At 39.7% G+C, this 22,015-nt stretch overlaps 1 protein-coding gene across 1 annotated transcript in view; it reads left to right on the forward strand.

The window, feature by feature from the left end:
- CUBN (cubilin) overlaps positions 1–22,015 on the forward strand; it is a 264,425-nt gene that overhangs the window by 76,037 nt on the left and 166,373 nt on the right. Inside the window, exons 27-28 of the mRNA XM_035021543.1 lie at positions 951–1,138; positions 19,957–20,107. Coding sequence (XP_034877434.1) covers positions 951–1,138; positions 19,957–20,107 — 339 coding nt within the window. The remainder of the gene's footprint in view (positions 1–950; positions 1,139–19,956; positions 20,108–22,015) is intronic.

The following is a 22,015-nucleotide window of genomic DNA, read 5'->3' on the forward strand; positions in this document are numbered from 1 at the left end:
TCTATATGATGTTCTAGTCATGGTCAGGAAGAGTATAGTAGTAGAAATGCATCTATGAACCACATTTTTCAGAGACCCTTTTTTTCAATATAATGTTTATTTTGTCATTCTCTTTTATCACACACCGTACAGACAATATGGACAAGGCTTGAGAAAAGGCATATGTATGCCTTGTTCAAGTCCTTAGTTTGGGTTGAATTTGGCATTAACTCCCGGGACTAGCCACACCTTGAGGTACCTAGTATAGTTTTGTTGCAAACTCAGCTGAGGGAAATGCCACCAGTGGATGGAAGACTTTCTTCAAAATTTAAGATTGTCATTTCTTCTTCAAATCCTTTACATTCCCTCCATTCATTTGGTACTTCCTGATGACTAACTAGAGGAATAACGGAGCCTTTATTGTGAATTTCATGCTGACTTTTGAATGTTCAACAAAGCCATGCTGATATTCCTTTTTAGCATTCACATAGAACTTCGTGTTTTTAAACTGTTGAATTTAAAGGTCAGGATTTCTGTTCCTTCCAAACGTTAAAGTTAGAAAAACAGAAGCATAGAATATTTAATGCACTTTTGTAAACAAATCAGATTGCTCTCTGAGTAGTGCTGAGTGAGTCTGCTCTCTACCAATTCAGAGGAATTTGATGCCTAATAGGCAATTTTCATGACACTTTAAAGTTTATGAGTTCACTTAAGTATTATTTTACATTTGTTCTAAATGGAGACCCTTTCACTATGAAAATGTTGTACTATGTACATATATATATACACAAACAGATATACTATATATATGTATGTACATACATAATACATACAAATATATAATATATAAAATATCCAGCACTTGTATGTATTTTAATCTAGATGTTTTCTTAAAGGAAAATCTCACCCATCTTGGAGCAACTATGAAATATATGATAGTGGTTCTCAATAATCCTGGTTATTTTTTTCAGCATGTAGGAACGTGGTGATTGTGAACCGAACCTATGGCATCTTAGAGAGTATACATTACCCAGGACCCTATTCTGACAATCAGCGTTGCAACTGGACCATCCAGGCCTCTATTGGCAACACAGTGAATTACACATTTTTAGCATTTGAATTGGAAAATCACATAAACTGCTCCACAGACTATTTAGAGGTATGTATTCTGAAGCTAAATAAATCACTGCATTTTCAGATCAAGTTAGACAAGCCAAACTAGAAATCATCCTTGCTCTGTAGAACTGAATCTCTGTGGCTCTATGCATCTATAATATGACCGCTACTCATGGTATTTGAACAGGTATATTTCGTGTCTCTTTCACTGCATCATATTAATATTAAGGATATTTAATCCACTAAATTATATACACAAAGAATTGTCTATGTTTTTAGGTTTCAGTATGACTTTTGGACTGATTGACCTCATATTATTTAAATAATCCAGGAGTAAAGGAATAACTTCTGTTTTTTGTTACTTGTTTTTATGTTTGTTCTCTATAAACAGGATATCAAAAAAATGTTTAGGTACCTGGCTATATTTAATACCTAATTTGCCTGATACTAGAAATCATGATTTTGAGTCTTGTTTTTATTTTTAAATTTAAGTTCATTTCAGTAAAACGGAAATTTCTATTTGTTCTGATAATGACCACCTGTAGCATTTATTCAACTCTCTGTATACAATGCTATTCAATGAAAATTGCTTGAGAACTAGGTAGCCCAAAATATTAAGTAATCTCCTATTTTTACAATGAGATACCTTACTCCTAAAAGCTTTATTGCTAACTTCCATGGTATGACTTTTTAGGGCTATAGATTGAAAAGTTAGGTAACTACTTATTTTGCTTACTTTATGGATGTAATTATGCATTCAAATATAAAATTAAATGGCTTATAAGCTATTACATTAATTTAGAAATTATGATTTCCACTTTCACCCTCCATAAGACAATTTTACTGAAAGCACTTAAAATATTTTGACATCAAGTTCTCATCATTAATAAAATCACTTTTTAAGTCCATCTAACATACCATTCCTGTATTTTTTTACATTGTTCATATATAATACTTCTGAATCCACATAGGATGTTTTCACTAAAAATCTTTTCTGAAGCGACAAGTACCCCCTCTGTAGCATTAGGACATCTCCCCCAGCCCATGCCACCTATCTACAACACAGTGACTTAGTGGGTTTCTTCTTAAGGTGATCAGTGATTTTTAGAAGTCTTGCTTACAAAGACTTCCAACATCCAGCACTTGTAACTTTAAGGACAAATTCTTCAGAAAAAAATCCTTTATCCTTGTAAAATTTTCTTAACCTTTTTACCAATTCTTTAAAAAACTGAACATTGATTGAGGCTGTTTGAGGTTAACCTATCTTTTCCAAATAGCCCTTTTGTTTTTTAAAATGAAGAGAGACTTCCTGTACTTTGAGAGACTTGGGAGGTCCTGAATATATGGAGTCTCTCGTTTCTGAGGGATAATTTTTTTGGGTGAAATCTTGCTTTGTATTTAGAAAAGTTCAATATTATAGAAATAGTAGCCATAGGGTTTATCCATTAGAAAGTGATATTTACTAGTATTCAAAGAAAATATGACACAACATCAAACAAACTTACAAGCATGAACTTGACAATGGTTTTAAAGTCCATTTTTCTTGATCTAGTGTTGAGATGGTCTTCACAAGCTTCATACTGGCATGCTTGTCTCATTGAATTTACCTGGAGTAGACATCCTTTTCTTTTCTTCACATGATATGATCTTGTTCATTCTTTAGAGGAAATGGAAGAGTTAATTTCAAAACCCCTTGTTCATAGCACAAACACAGCAATTTATCTTATTGCATTTTTGCCAGTTGTGATGGTGCCCACATGCCCTACTGGACTGTGAGCCTTTTGAAGGTGTGAGTTTTCTCCTGAATTTGTGACCCAGGCATTGATTATAGAGTTGGGATCTTATAGGAATTCAGTGAGTTCAGGATAAATTGACTCTCACAGCCATATTTGTAGCATCAGCCTAATGTTAGACGTTAATTAATGAGAAAGAACTGAATTCCAAACTGACCATTTTTTAAAAAATTTTTTTAAAATTTATTTATTCATGAAAGTCAGAGAGAGAGGCAGAGGCAGAGGCAGAGGGAGAGAAGCAGGCTCCCCGCCTAGCAGGGAGCCCGATGCGGAACTCGATCCCAGGACCCTGGGATCATGACCTGAGCCGAAGGCAGACGCTTAACCATCTGAACCACCCAGGTGCCCCCCAAACTGACCATTTTTTATAATTCCTATGCATTCACTGCAATTCTACCCCTTCGAACACAAACAAAAAGAAAACTCATGGCCATGCAGAGCATTGCATGTATAATGATATGCCAGGCACCATAAGAGTGATTTGATGAAAGTACAACAGAGAAAGCTACAGAAGGGAGGGAGCTTTGGACCTGGACTTTCAGGAGGCTTTGGAAGAAAGAGTAGGGGAGGAAATGAGATGGAACTTTTCCAGGGACTGATTTCCACCTCTTTGGACTTACTTGAGGATGGAAGAGTAACAAAAAGGCCCATCAGAGAATTTTTTGGAGGTGTTTGAAAACTGTCAATTGAAAATACTTATTCCAGCAACCGCAGAGCAGCTCATTAGAGGCCCTTCATAGATGACATTAGAGACATGCCATTTATCTTGTGCAACATTGATGGTGAAAGCAGCAAAAATACAGAAAAGTTCAGCAAAACCTTCTAAAGAATGATACTGTTGCCAGAGGGAGGAGATTTTTTCCATTTCTGTAAGCCAAGGGGCAAGGCCAGAGCAGTTGCGACAATGGCTGGTCTATGATGAAAATTTTAAAAGCACAAATAACTACTTAAGAAGAGAAAAGCCACAAACACAAAATCTAGTTTCCATTATTTTTATAACTTCTGGTTGAAGGGTTTTTCAAGTAGGTCCCTATTGAGTGACTGTCATTGCAGCCAGAATTGAGTTATTTTGAATTAATAAAGCTGAAATTGTGAAAGGACTTGATTAGGTGCTGGTCAGACATTGTACCCAAACTTGCTGAGGGGTGTGGGTTGGTAGGGATCCCATTGGGAAGCGAATCAACCCTTTATTATTTGTCCTCTGGGCAAAACACAATGATTCCGATTTGGAAATTAAATTCAGTGGGAGGAAGGGTCACTTGCCTGAAGGAGTAAGACCATATTGCCCATGCAATTATGAGAAGTCAACCTTAAGGATTCTTTGAGTATCCTACAACTGCATTTCAAATTTTTAATTTTTATTTTGAGTCTGAGTCTCTGCACAGAAGAAGAGACTTTTAATAGGTGATTGAGTATGCAAATGAAAGTGTTGGATTTGGGAGAAATCAGCACAGAGGTGTACAGGGAGGCCAGAGCATATATCAGGTCAACCGGGAACACGTGTGTGGTGGGAAGAGGAAGGAGGAAAACCCTGAGGTTGTTGTGTCATGGATGCCGAGGGCAGAGAGTATCCTAGAAGGTGACCGTGATCAACAAAGTGCGAGGCTCCTAGGGGATCAAGAGGAATCTCAGGGTTAAGAAGTGTCCCTTGGAGATCAGTCTGACTCTGGGCAGACGAGTGTTTGAAGGGTAGTAGGAGCAGGAGTGAGACCACAGTGTGAGGAAGCACAAAGGGCTGAGAGTGAGTGTAGATGGAAGTTTAAGTCCACGAATTTGCCGAGTTCTCCCGAGGGAATAGCATGAAGTCAGAGCTTCTTTCCTCCAGTCCTCGTCCTGCATTTCCCTAGCTGGTCCTCATGAGGCAAGCTCTCAGGGGAGAGAGTGCTCTCTGCATGATCTGTTGTATGTCATTGTTTCTTAAAATGTGGCCCAGGTTTGGATTCAACACTCCAATGAAGCCAACTAGGGCCAAGTATGCTGGAACTATATCATCTGGCTCAGATACTTCTGGTATCATAGGCTGAGGTTATATGGGCTTATTGTTAGTCAAGTCATAATGTTGGACTATATTAATACTTGTATTCTCCAGGTCACATTTATAGGAACTGTAATGGCTTCATAGCCATACATAGGAAATTATTCCTAGTAAGTTATATTTGACTGTTTTGCCTGAGAATTCAAACACATCACTAAGCCCCGATTCTTTGGTCTGTAGAACATTATTTATTTTCATATAGACTTACTGGCATTGGCCTACTACTTCTTCAAAAATAATTGATAAAAATATCAGACAAGGTGGTACCTGTTTTAATACTCCAAAATGGTATATTTCTTTGGTTAAAATGGTCTATTTTTTTTTTTTTAAGATTGATTTATTTATTTTAGAGAGAGAGTGTTTTAAGCAAGGGGAGGGGCAGAGGGAGAAGGAGAGAGAAAATCCTTAGGCAGATTCCCCGCTGAGCGTGGAGCCTGACACAGGGCTCCATCCCAGGACCCTGAGATCATGACTTGAGCCAAAATCAAGTCAGACGGCCAACTGACTAAGCCACCCAGCTACCCCTGAAATGATCTATTATTGAAGACTTCGGGGATAGCACTATTCAAACATCTTGGCAATAATAATAGCTGATCTTTATTGAGCACTTATTATTTGCTAGGTAATTGTTACAGCAACACTGTAATGTAAGAAATATTACCCCATTTGACAGGTGAGACAGTTGAGGCAAATACAAGTTGTCGCCAGTCACAAACATTAGAGGTGTCAAAGCCAGGCTTTTTACCAGGCCCTGTGGCACTGGGCCAATGCTTTTAGCCATGACACCACACATCCTCTATGTATATACTCACAAGTCTCTGTCTTCCTCAGAGGTGACATGAGGGAGTGTCCATGAGCCGTTGGATATAGTGATACTGTCACTGTCCATGTTATTATAGCATACTTCTTCATAGATAAGTAGTGGTCATTTATTATTATAATCACCCTTTTCTTTGCTACATTGTGACAAATTATTTTTAGTGTTCAACATAGAATTTTTCCAAAAATGACTGTCAATCTTATTCACCTGTGAGATTCCAGAACAAAGCTTTCCTAGAGTTTGGAAGTTGAAACATCTTCCCTTGAGCCTTCTGGCTGTCCTCTTACTTTTCAGTGTTGTGCTTTATACTCTTGGTTGCAGGTACACACTCAAACTAAACCATTAGTTTTGTGAAAGGGCTCTACTCTGAGGAAAGTAAGAAGCCTCATGACACGCACAATAAACTAAAAAGTTGGGAAAAGGCAGGAACAAAGGCACTTAGTGGCTTCTCCCTGCATGTGTATATGCCATTCCTATCTCTCTCTGCATTTCTACAGCCTCACCATTTTAGCTTTCATATACCCCACCCCCCACCCCGCCATGACTCCACGTGACCATTTGCCCCAAGCTCTTGCAACAAATGAGGCCTCCCTTGGCCACAAATTCCCAGCACAGGGGGCTCATCCGTTTGAGCCTGACAGTAAAGGCATGGATCTAGCCCACTTATGGATAGATGCTCCTCTGGGCAGTATGACTGGCTCTGGCCAGGAGCACTGAAGTCCAGCCTCTGGCCAGCATTGCTCATAGATGGTGTGTGGGGGCAGAGGCAGAATCTTTGAGTATGGTCTGCTGGCATGCTAAAACCTTTCTTCAACATTCATGAATTCAGCAAGATTACACAATTTGTTCTGTAGGGACTGTACCTTTCAGTACTGTAGGATATAATTCACTTAAGCCCCAAAAATTGATTTAAAAGAATTGCCTGTCTTGATTTTGTAAGTTGGATTTCGATGTCTCTTCTAGTTTCAAAATTCTAGGCATGTTTCTATTTTCCCTTTATCACATTATGCTCTCTTCTGCAAGTGTCCATATTTTGATCTTTCATTTGCCCTAATCATAGCTTAAAAAAATAGACATTTTTTTTTCTAACTGTGCTATTTCCCAGAGTTTAGCTAATTTGTCTGTGTGCTCATAAAATGGTGAGAAAGTTTTTATATAGCCCCATGGTTCCTTCTTACTTGATTTCTTCAGAGGTTTCCCCTTTTATTGCCCCCAAAGTTATTCCTAGCTTTTCTGGACAGAATTTAATTTTATTAGAATTTGTCATGTTTCTTGAATTTTCTTTCTTTTCTCTATTGCTTCTCTCTTTTCTTTAATTGTTAATTGTTTTGGTCCAGGGGCTCATATCTCCTTTTGAAGTCTGACTCCCTAAAACCTTAGGCCCATGACTGGAATGTCCAGTATCGCAGGCTCTAGGGACATTGATCACTGTCTCCTAATGTTTTGTTCTGCAATAACAATCACTTCTTTGCTGTCCAGAATTAGTCCAGACTAGTACTTCTTTTCACTGTTTTCTTTTCTTTTTGAGAGAGGAGAGCATTTGAAGAATTTATCAAATGCCATCCTTTTTTTTCCATTTAGACATATGAGAGATGTCCAGATGGTTGAAATTATTTCCCCTTTGCCACCCCCACATGTCTCTTTGGGCTGCACTAGTGTCGACATATTTCCTTTGTAAAAAATTGTAGTCTCTACTGAGGAAGAAGCCGATGGGGGAGGATGAAGCCCCATAACTGGCTGCATTCCAGAGTCACCTGGAGATCTTGTTAGAAAAACATATTCCTAGACCTCAGCCCAGATGTACTCAATCAAAGTCTCTAGGAATCTCAGTAGAGAGAGTCCCCGCAAGCCCTTGGGCCCCACTTGAGACCACTGTCTGCAGCCCACTTCTACTCTGACAGCACGTTTTACCCTCTCTTCAAAGCTCTCTCCTGGGAAGTCATAACTATTTTAATATGTGTCTTCGTAATACGTACCTTTGAGTGCTAGTAAAGATTTCCTTTTCTATGAGTCTCACTTTTCCATTGCTGCAGGTGAATCATGTCTTTGTCCCACCAAGGCCTGGTGACACAGTCATGATGTTTATCTCATTATGTAAAAATATCAGATTTACTTTGTGATTTTTGTGTTGGGATTCTCAACTTTCTCCCCCCATCTTTAGTTGGCACCTTGGCCACTATCATCTTCCAGTCCGTTCTGTATACCTTTCTAGGCCTTCCGCTTTACAAGCTTTTCTCTTCATGACGCCAGTGACTTCTGTCAAATGCATTTCCCTCCAGTCTTCGTAAGATTCATTTTATCTCTTGCCAAATCCTCCTTCTGATGTCATCTTGTCCACCAGATGTTTATTTCATTATTTATTACACTCCCATGTCCTCTTCCAATTACAAAATCATGCATTTCAAATGAAAGAATGGACCAAAACAGAGGCTTCCAGTCCTGCACTCGTGTTCTCCAAGTCTGCAGCCTGAGCAACATTTTCCATCAGGCCCGTGTGATATTGCGATTAGTTAAGGTAACTTGAGCTGTTGTTGTTATGCAGGACTCAAATTCTCAGATGCTTGATATATTTCTCAATCATATTAGAGACCAATGTTGGTGTTCCTTGCCTTCCACATGGTGATTCAGGAACCCAGACAAAGGGGAAGTCGACTTGGGGAAACCACATAACTCTCTTTGCCACAAATGTTGATAGATGTTTCACAAATAAAGAGAACTAAATTCTAATAAGTTTTGAGAAATGCTGAATTAAACACAGTTAAACAGGGTACAGTGTTTTGTTTAGTTTTTGCTGTGGTATTTCCTCAAGCTGTTACTATCCTAAATATGCATTGTTCATTCATGTATCCATTCATTTGGTCATCCAAATACATCTTAGACACGTAGACTGTGGAAATATAACTGTTTTCGCATCAGTTTTCCTTGTCTTCACTGAGGAGACAGATGGTAATCAATTTAGCACACAATACAAATTTAATTACAAGCTGTGTTAAGTGCTATCAGGGAATATTATTGGGTTATCCAAAGACGTGAAATGGGAGGACCGAGCTCATCTGTGGGTCAGAGAAGGCTTCCCTGAGGAAGAGTAACTTAACAAGTTCAAAGGAAGCTGAAAGTTTCACCAAGGGAAGTTGTGGTCGAGGAACTGTCACAGATAAAGCTGGACACTAGTAAAGTGGTGAAGATAGATCTTAATCAGTAAAACACTCCTGCAGTAGGATCCAGCATGAACTGCACTCCATTTCAGTTTGTACAGAGGTGACTGGACATTTTAAAGGGAGAATGAGGGCGTCGGGAGGGGACCAGCAGCTGGAGCAGTCAGGGAAGTGAGAAATGACCAAAAGTTAGTCAGTGTCAGTGTGGTGAGGCCAGCAGTGATGGAAGCTGGGATTCTACCCTCCCACACAGACTGGGAGACCAGCGTCCTATCTTTCCTGATGATTCCATTTCAAAGGCATGCTTCTCAGATCCTAGAGAAAGGCACTCCTGAGTTGTAGGAGACACACATACATCTCAAAGGGACAAAGGAAGGATTCAGGATTGTAAACCTTTCTTAGTAAATGCTCTAGGAAAGGGGGGGTCAGGGGTCTATCCTCAGGTATTGGCTGGAACAAACCGTAAATTCTCTTGGCAGCGTTGAGCTTTCTCAGGCAGGCACTTTAACGGGGGCCAGGGTCTTCCTAGAGGTGTGACCTTGTTAGAAACTATGTTAGTGTTTAAGTCTTTTAATTTGGGTAAGGGGGGGAGTGAGTGGATGAAATCATGTGTGCTGAGAGTCTGCGTTTTTTATCGACAAAGGTCGAGGCGTAGTCAGGAAGAAGGTTCAGAGGAGCCTGGCTTGAGTCCACTGGAGGAGAAAATCTTTGTCAGAACCGCGGGAAGTCCAGGGTGGCCGCGGCCCAGCGTGGGGCTGCCGGGCAGGCTGGAGTCTGCAAGCATAGCACAGCACTGAGGGTGTGTGAGGAGTTTCAGGGACCGCCCTTAGAGCAGCAAGAGATCTTTCAGGAGTGTGAGCGGGGAAATGGCATGCTCAGATTGGCACCTTTAAAAACTCTGGCTTCAGGAGAAAATTGAAGGGAGGTCAAGGTAACGGTGGAGATCCAGTAAGGGGGTTGCTATGGTCCAGGTGAGAGAGACACCAGTTCCTCACATGCTGGGGATTCAAGAGCACTTAGGAGGTAAAATCAGCAGAAGTGGACTAACGATTAGCTGGGTGTAGGGGTGGTCGGGTGGTGAAGAAAAAGCTGAGATATAATTAATGGTTCATTTTCTCTTTTTGAGAGGGAGTGGGGGGAGGGGCAGAGAGAGAGGGAGCGGGAGAATCTCAGGCAGACTCCACGCCCAGTGCAGAGCTCTATGCAGGGCTCGATCCCATGACCCTGAGATCACAAGCCAAGCCAAAACCAAGAATTGGGACACCCAACTGACCGCACCATCCGGGTGCCCCGAATGGTTCATTTCTTTTTTTTTTTTAAAGATTTTATTTATTTATTTGTCAGAAAGAGAGAGAAAGATCACAAGCAGGAGGAGTGGCAGGCAGAGGGAGAAGCAGGTTCCCTGCTTAGCAGGGAGCCCCATGCAGGACTTGATCCCAGGACCCTGGGATCATGACCTGAGCTGAAGGCAGCTGCTTAACCAACTGAGCCACCCAGGCGTCCCCTAATGGTTCATTTCTTAAGACATCTAATTTCCCTCTTGTCTTCTGTCTGCAGCCTGCTTCATTGATGCATTTGACAAGAATAAATGATAAAGCTAACATTTTAGTCACTTACTTCACTCGAAGCTCTGTTAAATATAATGAAGAATATATTGATTCCATTGACTAACAGGAGTTTTGCATATGATCATTATAATTTAGAAGTTATTTTTTTCTCCATTATTACGGAGAATAAGTACTTTATTGCATCCTTGAATTTAACAAGTCCTATTTTTAAAATAGAATTATCAATGAAGGAAACAATGAAGAAATTATTCTTGAGGGGTTTGATTACTAAACTTCTACATTCTTCAGTTTCCAGAACTCTAAAATGGGGTAACAATGGTACCTGTTGTATAGAGCTGCTAGGAATTTTAAAATTAGGTAACACATATGAAGGGCTTAGAATAGTATTCAGCTAATAAATATTATTTATTAAGTGCTCATAAACATTACTTATGATTATTTCAATATAAACACAATTTGATGGATTAATTTTTGCTCTCTAAAATATTTTGCAGTCAATGGAGAGCTATAGTTTCCAAAACAGCTTTTCCAGTTGTGATGAACATAGATTGGCCCCAGGTAATGAAAGCAGGGCTTCCATCCCTTGGCATCTCAGATTTCATACAACCAAAGCCATCGGGATTCTATATCTGAATCTAAGAAGCGTGGTGGTTAAAATCCCATTTGCCAGTTGGAGAAAAGCAGATGAGATTTTACGTCTTAGCAGCAAAGGGTCTGAGCTGACTTTCATCATATGGCACCTCCTTAAACACTTCCCCGGACAGATGAGTCATGCTTCCTGCTTTGCTTCTAGGACGCCTGCCATTTTGCTTAGAATTCAGAGATAAGCTATTTTAATTCTGAGAACAACTGCTATCCAGAAACACTCCTAGAAAGGGACAACAATACACCAAACAATTGAGTTTATGTCTCCATACCAGATATGAGTCTAGGATTGTAGTTAATCATGATCTGGATTCAAAAGTTTAGAATGAAGTGTATCTATTGATTAATTAAGCCAAATACTTCATATTAGCATTAAGAGTAACAAGAAGCATTTTATAAGAAATTTAATACTCCAGGGTTACCCAAGTAGAGTGTTTTTTTAATCATAAAAAATTAAAAGGAGAGATATTTATCTCAGTGTAATCAAAATCCCTTTCCTCAAAAGGAAACGCCGATCTTTCCTGACCATCCCTTGCAATGAAGAATTTTCATGTGATTGCATTAATTTGCTGCAGTTAATGAGGCAGACACAGTAGCCTTCAAAAGATAGCCTTTGCTCTTGGATTCAAAAGAAACTCTGTGTGTTTCCCCTCTCTCCAGTCTCTCAAACATGAAGAACAGAATGAGGATGAATGATAATCAGACCTACAGATAGCTTCTACCCTACCCTGAAGACAGTAGAAATCACATCAGAGGCTCAAAACTTGAAATTGCTCTCTCCTCACTTCCTTCCCTGGTGGTCCTCACCTCGCTCTCTCCTCAGGGCAGCCGGAGTCAGCAAGTGCATGGAGGGTCCCTTCTGGCAACTAACAGGCACGTGGCTTGAATAAGAACGCAGAGCTCAGAATGCTAAGTTTTAAAATTAGGAATCACTGTTGTGCATTTGGGTTAATTATCTTGATTGTCTCCTTTTTAAATTAGTAAAGATTTCCAACTGCAACATTTCAGAATTAGGAAAAAAAAAATGCTGTGTTGACCCTTCAGTACTTACATTTACTATTTATTTAATAGGCTTTCCCCCACTTCTTCCCTCACTTGGGGAAGAGTCTGCATGGCAGTACCCTAGGTCCTTCCGGCTCCAGGTTTTATGAATTCCTGTCGTTCTGTGAAGCAGATTTCTCCCTGTTTCTGAGTCCACCTCTAGCAGATGGTGAGGCTTTTAGGAGGCAGAATAATTTTTTAAAGATGCTTAGTATTTTGCTGTGGCCATATAGTTGGCAGAGGGAACACTGCGGTTCTTGGAATTAAATGCTCATGTTCCCACGGGAGAGTAGGCTTGGCTTTCAGTGCAGCTTACTTACCACTAGGGAGGCAATTAGGCATTTAGGGCTCCATCAGCGACTATTAGAACTTAGTTTGTGAGAAGTCTTTAGTCCCTGAGCATCTGAAGGAATTCTTTTAAAATAGAGAATTAGTCTAATTAATAATCAAAACCTACTTATGATAAAAAAAAAAAGGAAGGATTAGGGACAAAATATGGTTTTAAATTAATGCAGAAGGAGATTACCTTATATAATAACATTTTAATGGACTAATTTTCACATATAATCTTGAGATATGTATAAAAGACTATGGAGATAGACAGTATAATATTTTTAGTAGACCAGCTGGGTAGCTGAGAACCTAAAAGGGTATGGAATTCTGAGAATGGAAAAGCATTACCAATGCATATCTACATTGCTGTGTCAATAGGTCCCCAAAGATAATGCTTGAAAAAATAAACTTATCTGATCACACAGGAATACATAGTCATTGCAGGACATTTGGAAAATATAGAAAAACCTAGATAAAATAAAAATAGCCTAAATGACATCCCTACTAATAATTTTTGGTGGTATTTATTTCCTATAGTCAAGGCTTATATATTTTATTTTAATATTCAAAGGGGATCATTCTATACAGACTGTCCTATAATGACTTTTTTTCAGGTAACAATAGCTTGTGAATAATTTTCCAAGTTATTTATAAAGCCACATCATTTACAAAATGGCACATTCCACCATTCCCAATATGGCCACTTATTCATGTGGAACATTTAGAATCTTTGTCAAATTTCCACTATTATAAACAATGCTGAGATAAACATTCTTGTAGTTAAATCTTTGCACACATCCGTGATTAAACAATGATTTAAAAGGTGAAAAAAACAAACCAGGCTTTGTGGCTTCTAACATGAGAAATATACAGAAAGCAGAAATAAAAATGTCAGTGCACTATTAAAAGGGAATAGCAGCAACCTGCCACATGGTAAGGACGCCATCTCATCTGTGTGTGAGACAGACATCTAATTCAGAGTGACACAGAATAACTCAGAATGAGGTCTTCGATGGATTTCTTGCTGTCATGCAAAGCCCAGCGTTATGAGTAATTGTTTAATTTTAGATGGGTATTTCATATTTCCTGCCCCACCTTGTCAGCACGTGGCAGCATGGCTTTTCCTGTGCCATGGGGGAAGATGTGTGCCTGTGTATCAGAGAGCCCTGTGCACAGCCACGTGTCTGATGGAGGACCCTGCCTCCTGGGGCCATCGAGGAGCCAACCAGAGTCTACGACGCTCTGTCTATTAGCTTTCATCTTTAACATCTGCCTAATTTACCCTCCACAATTGCATTAAGTTTTTACCCCCTTAGGCTTTTCTCACCCACGATGGGAGACTTTTACCCTACTCTATGAATCTTGTTTGGCAATTTCTACTGTTGTTACAGGAACATTTCGAAGACCTTCAAATTTAAAGTAAAAGCTGAAAGTTCCAGTTTCATCCAGGAGATATGTGTGTACACTTTGGCATCAACATTCCTAATAACTACTTTCATGAGGCAGTTCTCAAAGGTCCCGTTATAGTTGTTTTTTTTTGGGGGGGGGGATGGGGGAAATTCTGAAGAAATGCCCCAAGAATTCACCAGCTCCCACCCTTTGGAGGGCCAGTGGCGATGCAGCTAGAGCTGCAGGCTGGCTGGACAGCCATGGGTGAGGAAGCAGCAACAAGAAGAAACACGTGCAGAGCCACTTTCCCTACCATTTGTCCCTCCCTTCTCCAGCTCCCCAGGGAAGCCTTGACTGATTTCCTAATGTTCTTTTTGCCACCATCCTGTTATGATCCACCATCTCCCTCCACCCCAACAGGCACACCATGCTTACGCTCTTCCCCACAGTACGGTTTGCTCTGGGCTATGCGCCCCGCACATGGGCAATGGCCTCAGTGTCCACACAGAACCCCGTTGTCATAGCAACATGCTGCAAGCAAGGGCCGTCCGTCTCCTCACAAGTGATTCATTGATTCACTGCTTCCCTGTCTGGTCTGCCAGGGATGATTTCTGTGAAATGTCTTATGTGAGTCAGCTCAAGTTCTCTATACCCATCATATTTTTCTCTCAAAGCTATTTCTAGAATGGTTTCTTTGGAAAAAAATGTTGGTTCCCTTTGCCTCTGACCAAGAGTTAAAATAACAATTTAAGCACATTCCATATGCCAGGTCTCACACTCAACCTATTACGTGGTCTGTCTCATTTGCTGTTTACAATAGTACTTATGAGATAAGTACTATTATGGTGCCAAATTTATAAAGAAATTTTAGCTAGAAAAAGGAAGTAATTTTCATGATATTATATTCTAAGCAAAGTTTAGAGCTAGACTGGACTGTATACCTATAACCTGATCAAAATTAATATACTCTTAGTATGCTCTTATAGGGAAATTACTTTCCTGCTTGCAGTTGAATATAATCTGTTAGTGACGGTGACTTTGCAAAGCTAATCTATAAACTCATTGAGTATAGTTCTCAGAAATTTTAACTATGTTCTTTACACTGACTAGAATTTTAGTTCTCTATAAATATTAGGAGTTTCTCTGCTACACCTAGAATTCTCCCTCATGGCAGGCGAATTATTTCAATACATGTTAAACTCCAAAGGATAACTTGTTTTAAGTTTTTAAAGATTTATAATAGAAAATGGGCCAAAAAATTTTTTCCCAAAGTTTCTCTGTATTTTAATAATATCATCCCAAAGAGACTCTTGATTTTATTTCTCTATTTGGACTATATTTAATTCTTAAAATTAGTCATCCACTATAAAGAAGTTTTATATCAGAAAAATTTCAAGGAAATAAGAAAAAGTATGAATTAGAATAAGTATGAATTAGATGCTCATCTAAAATAGAAAGGGTGGAATTCTGGTTGTTACTGCAATTCCAAAATGGGTGTAGAAAAGAAGTCATCTATACATCCCATTCTCATATATATGAAACAATTAATTATTTCATTCATTAAAGTCATAAATTTTCAAAATCATAAAAACAATTGAGCAGCAAAGAAGACCTTGAAAAGCACATTGCTGTTCTGAGAGTTCTTGCAGTTCATAAAGTTGATTCCCATAGAGGGAACAAGTTGAAGTACACATTAGCTGACTCTGGGTTCCTCCAGGCTTGAGTTTCAGTGATTCGTAAAGTACCTACGGAACCTTTACTCTTAGAAAAATTCACCTCTCTCTGTCAGTGATGTATCCTCAGTTTTATATCTTCTGCCTTGTACGTATGGTTCTTAATAGTTAGAAGGGATCCACGGATCCTTTCATATTGCGCCTGAAGTCTGAAGTCACTAATGGCCTCATAAACTATGTGTGTGCCAAATTATCAAACCCAGGCAAAGGAAGTAGATAGAAATTGGTAAATGTGGCTTAGGCAAGAGATTTCCTTCCTCTTTGAGTGTCCGAAGAGTAGTTGAGATATTTCAGGGTGAAATGGGGGGTAGGGAGACCTAAACCACATCAGTCCTAAATGAATAGTCTCCTTAAGAGAATAACTGAAAAGATTCTACACAGGAGGTTGTATGTATACAACATATTTACATTCAAAGATACATTTAATGGCCAACCAGAAGGTGGATGCAGCATTTCAAATATTTAACAAAAAACCACCTCTCAATACAGTTGTACAAATTAGATCTGCATATTTAAAGTGAGAGTCTCGATTTTTCTTTTTCTTAATTTCTGCTAGTTTCCTTTTGTGGACTGTTTTCCAAGCTCGAAAATTGTTTGGACCGAGTGGATCTTTAGGCTTTCTAAAAGCAGGGGAAATCATACCCGTAGCAGGACCAAGTCAGCATGCTTGCCAGCAGTCGCCCTGAGTCACAGCTGGAGCGTCCTGTGGTTAGCATTCTGCTCTGACAACAGGCTCAGGAGTAGCAGGGGCCTACTGGTTTCCATGGCAACCAGTATTTGTGTACTTTGAAAAATGACTGTTCCTTTTTGTGTGGTAAATTTACGCGGGAACGAATTGTAGAGGTGACGTTAGCCATCTGTGTGAATACAAACAAACAAAAAAGCCTAATTTAATTAAGTGTAAACTTTAGAAGGACATAAAATTGGGGGTTGAGGTGTTTTTGTGTAGAGGTTTTGTTCTACACTAATTAATTAATTCATTTATTTGACATATTTAAACATTTTCATCAATGTCTATTTGATGTTTATTTCAATGCATCACTCTCTCCCCTCCAAAGGCTAAAAGAGACTAATTGTCATTCATCAGTGTGCCCCCCAAACCCGCTCCCTTTGCCCCCGCCCCACCCCCCCCATCCCATTCACAATGTGTTATTTAAGAAAGACTGGGATTCAGGGGCTCTCCTTCAATGAGGTAATCCTATCCGGAAGGAAGAAAAAAAAAATCCCCTCCAAGTTATGTGAAAATGTCAGGTTTCTTAACCTCCCTGAGCTGGGGAAGCAAAAATACTGTACTGCTTATGACCTTATGTAGAATCTAGAAGACAGTTCCTCAAAATGTCACTACAACCGTTTCAGAAGATCCATCGAGCTTAGAGCAATTATGGTTATAGAGAAATCTTACCTTGTGTTTTGTTGCATAAAGATGAAATAATTAAAGTTTTGGTCACTGAACTACAACCCAAAGTTAAGAATGAGCCTTCTGGAGTGGAAAATAGTAGAATGTTTCTTGCTTATTATACTTCTGCTTGGGAACAGTATGTTTATTTTTGTATTAATTAGTTTTGAATTGGAATTGGTGCCCTGGAGTTAATAAAAAACAAAACAAAACAAAACTCTGAAGCTAGGATAAATATCCTAAGGCGATGCAGTAATTTAGGAGTAAACAGAGTGCAGCATGGCCCTCCTCCCCCACGTCCACACCCTGCCTGAGATGGGGGGACCTGCCATCAGAAGGGAAGGATTTTTTTGTTGTCCCGTTTTCTTTCTGTGTTGCTTTGTCCTTTCCCTCATTTTTGCTGCCTCATTATGGCTTCTGTCAACTATCTAGACAGACACTTGCTAATAAATATACCTCATCAAAGCAGCAGTAGTAGTAAAAAATCAAAAGGAAGCTGAAGTGATAATCCTGAAAAATAAACGTCCTCTTTATTCATTCGCTTAAAACGCTGAGGTTTACTACCTAAGGGTGAGTTATATAACGGACTTCTGAATTTCCCACTTTCTCTGCTGAACTTCCCCCAAATATCACAAACATGGATACCTGATGAGCAACTAGTTTTGAGAACTCAATGAGACAGGCCAAGATTTAGAAATCTGTAATTTATTATGACCTTGAACAAGGCCCTGCCTGATCCCTGACCCCCTTCTACAGAGCAGCCACAAAGGATCCAGACTCTTTGTTGCCTACAAGGAACATGCTGAAATTTAGGACTGTAAGACCTTAATATGTATCTAACTATGCAGGATTCAAGTAATAGTGCAGATTAATTCCCATAGAAATAAATGCAGTTGTAGGGGAAACCATTGTGTTCATTCATTGAAGATGTACTGGGAATCTGCCCTTGACTTATGAGGCAGAGGAGACTGGGAGAGGTGGTCCAGCCTCTAAGGAAACTCATAATCAGTAGGGGAGATAAGACACACATGCCTGTAACTAGAATACAAAGGAATGTGACCATTTCTACAAAGAAGCACAAGTAAAAAGTGGAGGGGTTTCAAAGGAAAACTAATTTATGACTGGCTGTAGGGATTAGGGAAGGCTCCGTGAGGGTGCTTTGTAGAATTTGATGATAAAGTTTTTTTCCATGCTTCAACCAATATGTTTAAAACATTATTTTATATCATAATATTTCAGTAAATAAAAACAATTTGGTTGGGGCACCTGGGTGGCTTGGTCCATTAAGTGTCTCACTCTTGATTTTGGCTCAGGTCATTATCTCAGCATCCTGTGATCCAGGGATCCAGCCCTGGGTCCAGCTCTCAGCGGGGAGTCTGCTTCTCTCCTCTGTCTCTCCCTCTACCCCCCCTATTCACACGCACTCTCTCTCTCTCTCAAATTAAATGAATAGATTTTTAAAATAATAATAATTTCATCAATTTGGAATGTATTAAAACCAGATTATACATTTACCTACAGACACATGCAAACACATGAACTCACACATACTCTTACATATGTATACTCTATAAGAGAATAATCAAGGAAATCCATAAGTCTACAATTGAATATTTTCAATTTTGTTGTGATGGACTGTTCATTCCAAGGGTAACTAGAACAAAGTAGACAGCAATGTAGACATTAGTGGATTAAAAGAAAATACAATAGCTTGAGTAACGAGGAGCCAATCTTTCTCAACTATCATTATTTCTTGATTGGAGAGATATGGCAGAGAAGCCTATTATTTTTTTTTTTAGCTTAGAGGTATGTATCTGATGAAATTAATGAGGCAGATAAAGGGTACATGACAGGATGTACAAATAGTTTAGTGGGAAAGTGGGCAAAGACCTCAGCAGAAAAGTTCCAGGGGAAGAAATATAAATGCCTAGTAAGCATGAAAAACCTTCAACCTCAAAGTAACATAAATTAAGACAATTATAAAACCAAAAAATTTTTCCTATCAGCACCAGCTTTAAAAATAATAGCAGTCGTGATTGCCAAGGTCCCCTGTAAGAACCATTTCAGTAAAATACTAGTGGGGGGTACATTGGTATAAACTTTCTGGTAAGAGATTTAATGATATATATCAAGAGCCATAAAAGATGATACTCTCTGATTCATTCCCCTTACAGGAATCTTTCCTGAGGGACATTTAAAATATCAAACAAATACTCATATTGGCAAAAAAATTGGAAATGTCCTCAATGAACTACAACACAGTATTAGTAGCATTTTACGCCACCATTAAAAATGTTTACATAGACTATTGAGTGACATACTTAGAGAAAAACTGGGAACACAATTAAATGTGTAGCCTGAATTTATACACACACATATACACCTGGACACATGTGTGTATATGTACATATATAAGCAAACGAAAAAAAAATGTTGGTAAGAGAAAGTTCTGGTATTAACAAAATATTAAGAGTGGTTATCTTCAGTGGGATTAATTTTCGTATTTACCTTTTACATAGCTTTCTAAAATGTCCAAATTTTTATAGTTAGTATTTATTTAAAAATTTGTACATCTTACAACTATAAGACTGATATTCACTGGACATCTCTCATGTGTCATTAATGTGTGAACACATCTCATCCGGGCCACCATTTCCTTATTCTGTGCCTGGATTTACACTTTCGAGGGAACTTACTAGGCTGACCTAAAACCAAACATTAATACTTGGGTTTCCAGCTTTATTGGGCTTAGGAATCACCCGTAAAACTCTCTATATATATTTGTCTATTTTTAATGCTTATGTGAAGCCTCCTGTGCTCAAACCATCTCAGCAGATTTACCCTCAACCTTTCAGCCAAGAAGCAGCTTTTGCTACATGAGCAGACTCTGCTTTTTTCCATGTGACAAGCCATGTGAAGTCTCTCACATTGGGAAGTTTCTCCTTGATTTCAGCTCCATGACGGCCCCCGGCGGATTGGACGCTACTGTGGAGCAGATATGCCACCCGCAGGGAGCACCACAGGCTCCAAGCTTCAAGTGCTGTTCTACACCGATGGGGTCAGTCACCATGAGAAAGGATTTCAGATGCAGTGGTTCATTCACGGTAAGCCCCGTGCTGATCTTCGTTGTATTTGATAGTTGCTGTTTGACTAAGAATTATTCCTTTCCCAATTCTCTCTTTGGAACCAATCCCGCCTATGAATACTGGAACAGGGGCAGTAAGCTGGTGCTAGGCCTTGGACCGTTTCCTCGGTCATTGGTGGCTCTGGGAGAGCTAATCCGGGTAGGGTTAAGAGAGGATGGGCCGTGAATAGCTGCTGACATCTTCGCAACAATAAATTGCCAAAGAGAACAATAAATTGCCAAGGAGCAGAGTGAAGTTTCTAGTGGGGTAAAACCTACAGCTGGGTGTGGCAAGCTAGATGGCATTAGAGTCTCCCAGGGGGAGTGGAGTGGAATGAGATTCAAGGCTTATTCTGACATAGCAGAGAAGGAATGGTGGGGGGTGGGAGGGATAAAAGGATAAAAGGGCAAGGATGGAAGTCACTCTGAGAGAGAAGGGGGGGCACTGGGCTGAGAGGGGGACAGGAGTAGAGAACTCACACTCAGCCGGGGCGTGTGTTGTACCTGCCAAACAGAGTTGGGGCATGTCAGCACCCACCTATGAACTGGTGGTTCAGAAAGCACGTAGAGATAATCATTCCTCTGAGGATGAGCATTCATGTTTAATGAGAGTTCCGGAACTTGGAGATTGACCTCATGTGGCCCAGTCTAATGAGAGGAGGCCCCAGAGCAGTGGTTCTCAAAATACGTCACCCAAGAGCAGTATCAACATCACCCGGAACTTGTGAGGGAAGTGCACATTCTGGGGCCCCCTCCCAGACCTATGGAAACCTGATAATCCACATCTTAACTAGTCTCCCTGGTGATTCAAGTTTGAGAACCACTCTCCTAGAGGGATCCACACCTAACAAATACAGTCCTTGTGACTATTATCATAGGAGTTCTCAACCAAGGTCTTAGGACTCGCTGGTCTGTTTCAGTCAATTTGAAAGAGAAGTGGAATTGGAATATTATCACACACAGATAGCTAAATGTTATCCTACTGTGGCCCTACTGTCCGAATCAGGGGTGAGCCCAAGGCGAGCACACATAAATGTGGATTGTGGTTGACTCTTGAGGGTTGTTAAAATCATAGTCCTTTTATTATATGAATCTTAGCACTGTACAGAAGTGAATACCCTTACTGTATACTTAAGAGTGTTAGATGTTCTGTTAACATGAGCTGGAGACTGGGTGTATTTCTGTTAAAATACAAGTATGGGGCCTTCAGTATTTAAAAATATTCAGTGGTAATCCACAGAGCTACTTATAGCTTGAAATACAGATTAGGAATTCGCAAAGTGAATGAGCTATGATAATTAAGCCTGTGGGAGTTCTGGCCTGTTCTCTTCACTGAGGGGGTGGATTTAACCTTGAAATGTAAATTTATTGACTTGTTAAGTGAAGGGACTGGATTGATTTATCTGTATAATACAGCCCATCTCTAGTATTCTGTGATTCAGAGATGGCGTGATTCTAAGGCAACCAGAGAAGAGTGCAAAAAAACCTAGAAGACACAGGAACACCTTGAGAAATGACCCAGATTTTCAAGGGCTGCGGATATTTTCCAGAACAGCGTTTCTCAGACTTTCACATGCATGTGAATCACTGCATGTTAAAATACAGAGTCTGATACAGGGGCCTGAGGTGAGGCCCATGAATCCTAAATGAATTTCTAAAAAGCTCCCAGGGACTGCTGATGGTGCTACTCTGTAGACCACACTTGGAGGAGCAAGGCGAGAGCAGATGTTAAGGCTGAAGACATAAAATAGTAGAAAGACAGCATCTCTGGAGACTAGAGAAAGCTTCTAAGGTGCTCCAGGGGCGCACTGTACTAAGAGCAGAATAATATCCTCAATCTTTTGATGTCAGGAGGATACGAGCTGGGGCTTCTGTAAGAAAGAACTTT

Source organism: Mirounga leonina, unplaced genomic scaffold (genome assembly GCF_011800145.1).
Source record: "Mirounga leonina isolate KUSES-001 unplaced genomic scaffold, KU_Mleo_1.0 Mir_175, whole genome shotgun sequence".
Lineage (NCBI taxonomy): Eukaryota > Metazoa > Chordata > Mammalia > Carnivora > Phocidae > Mirounga > Mirounga leonina.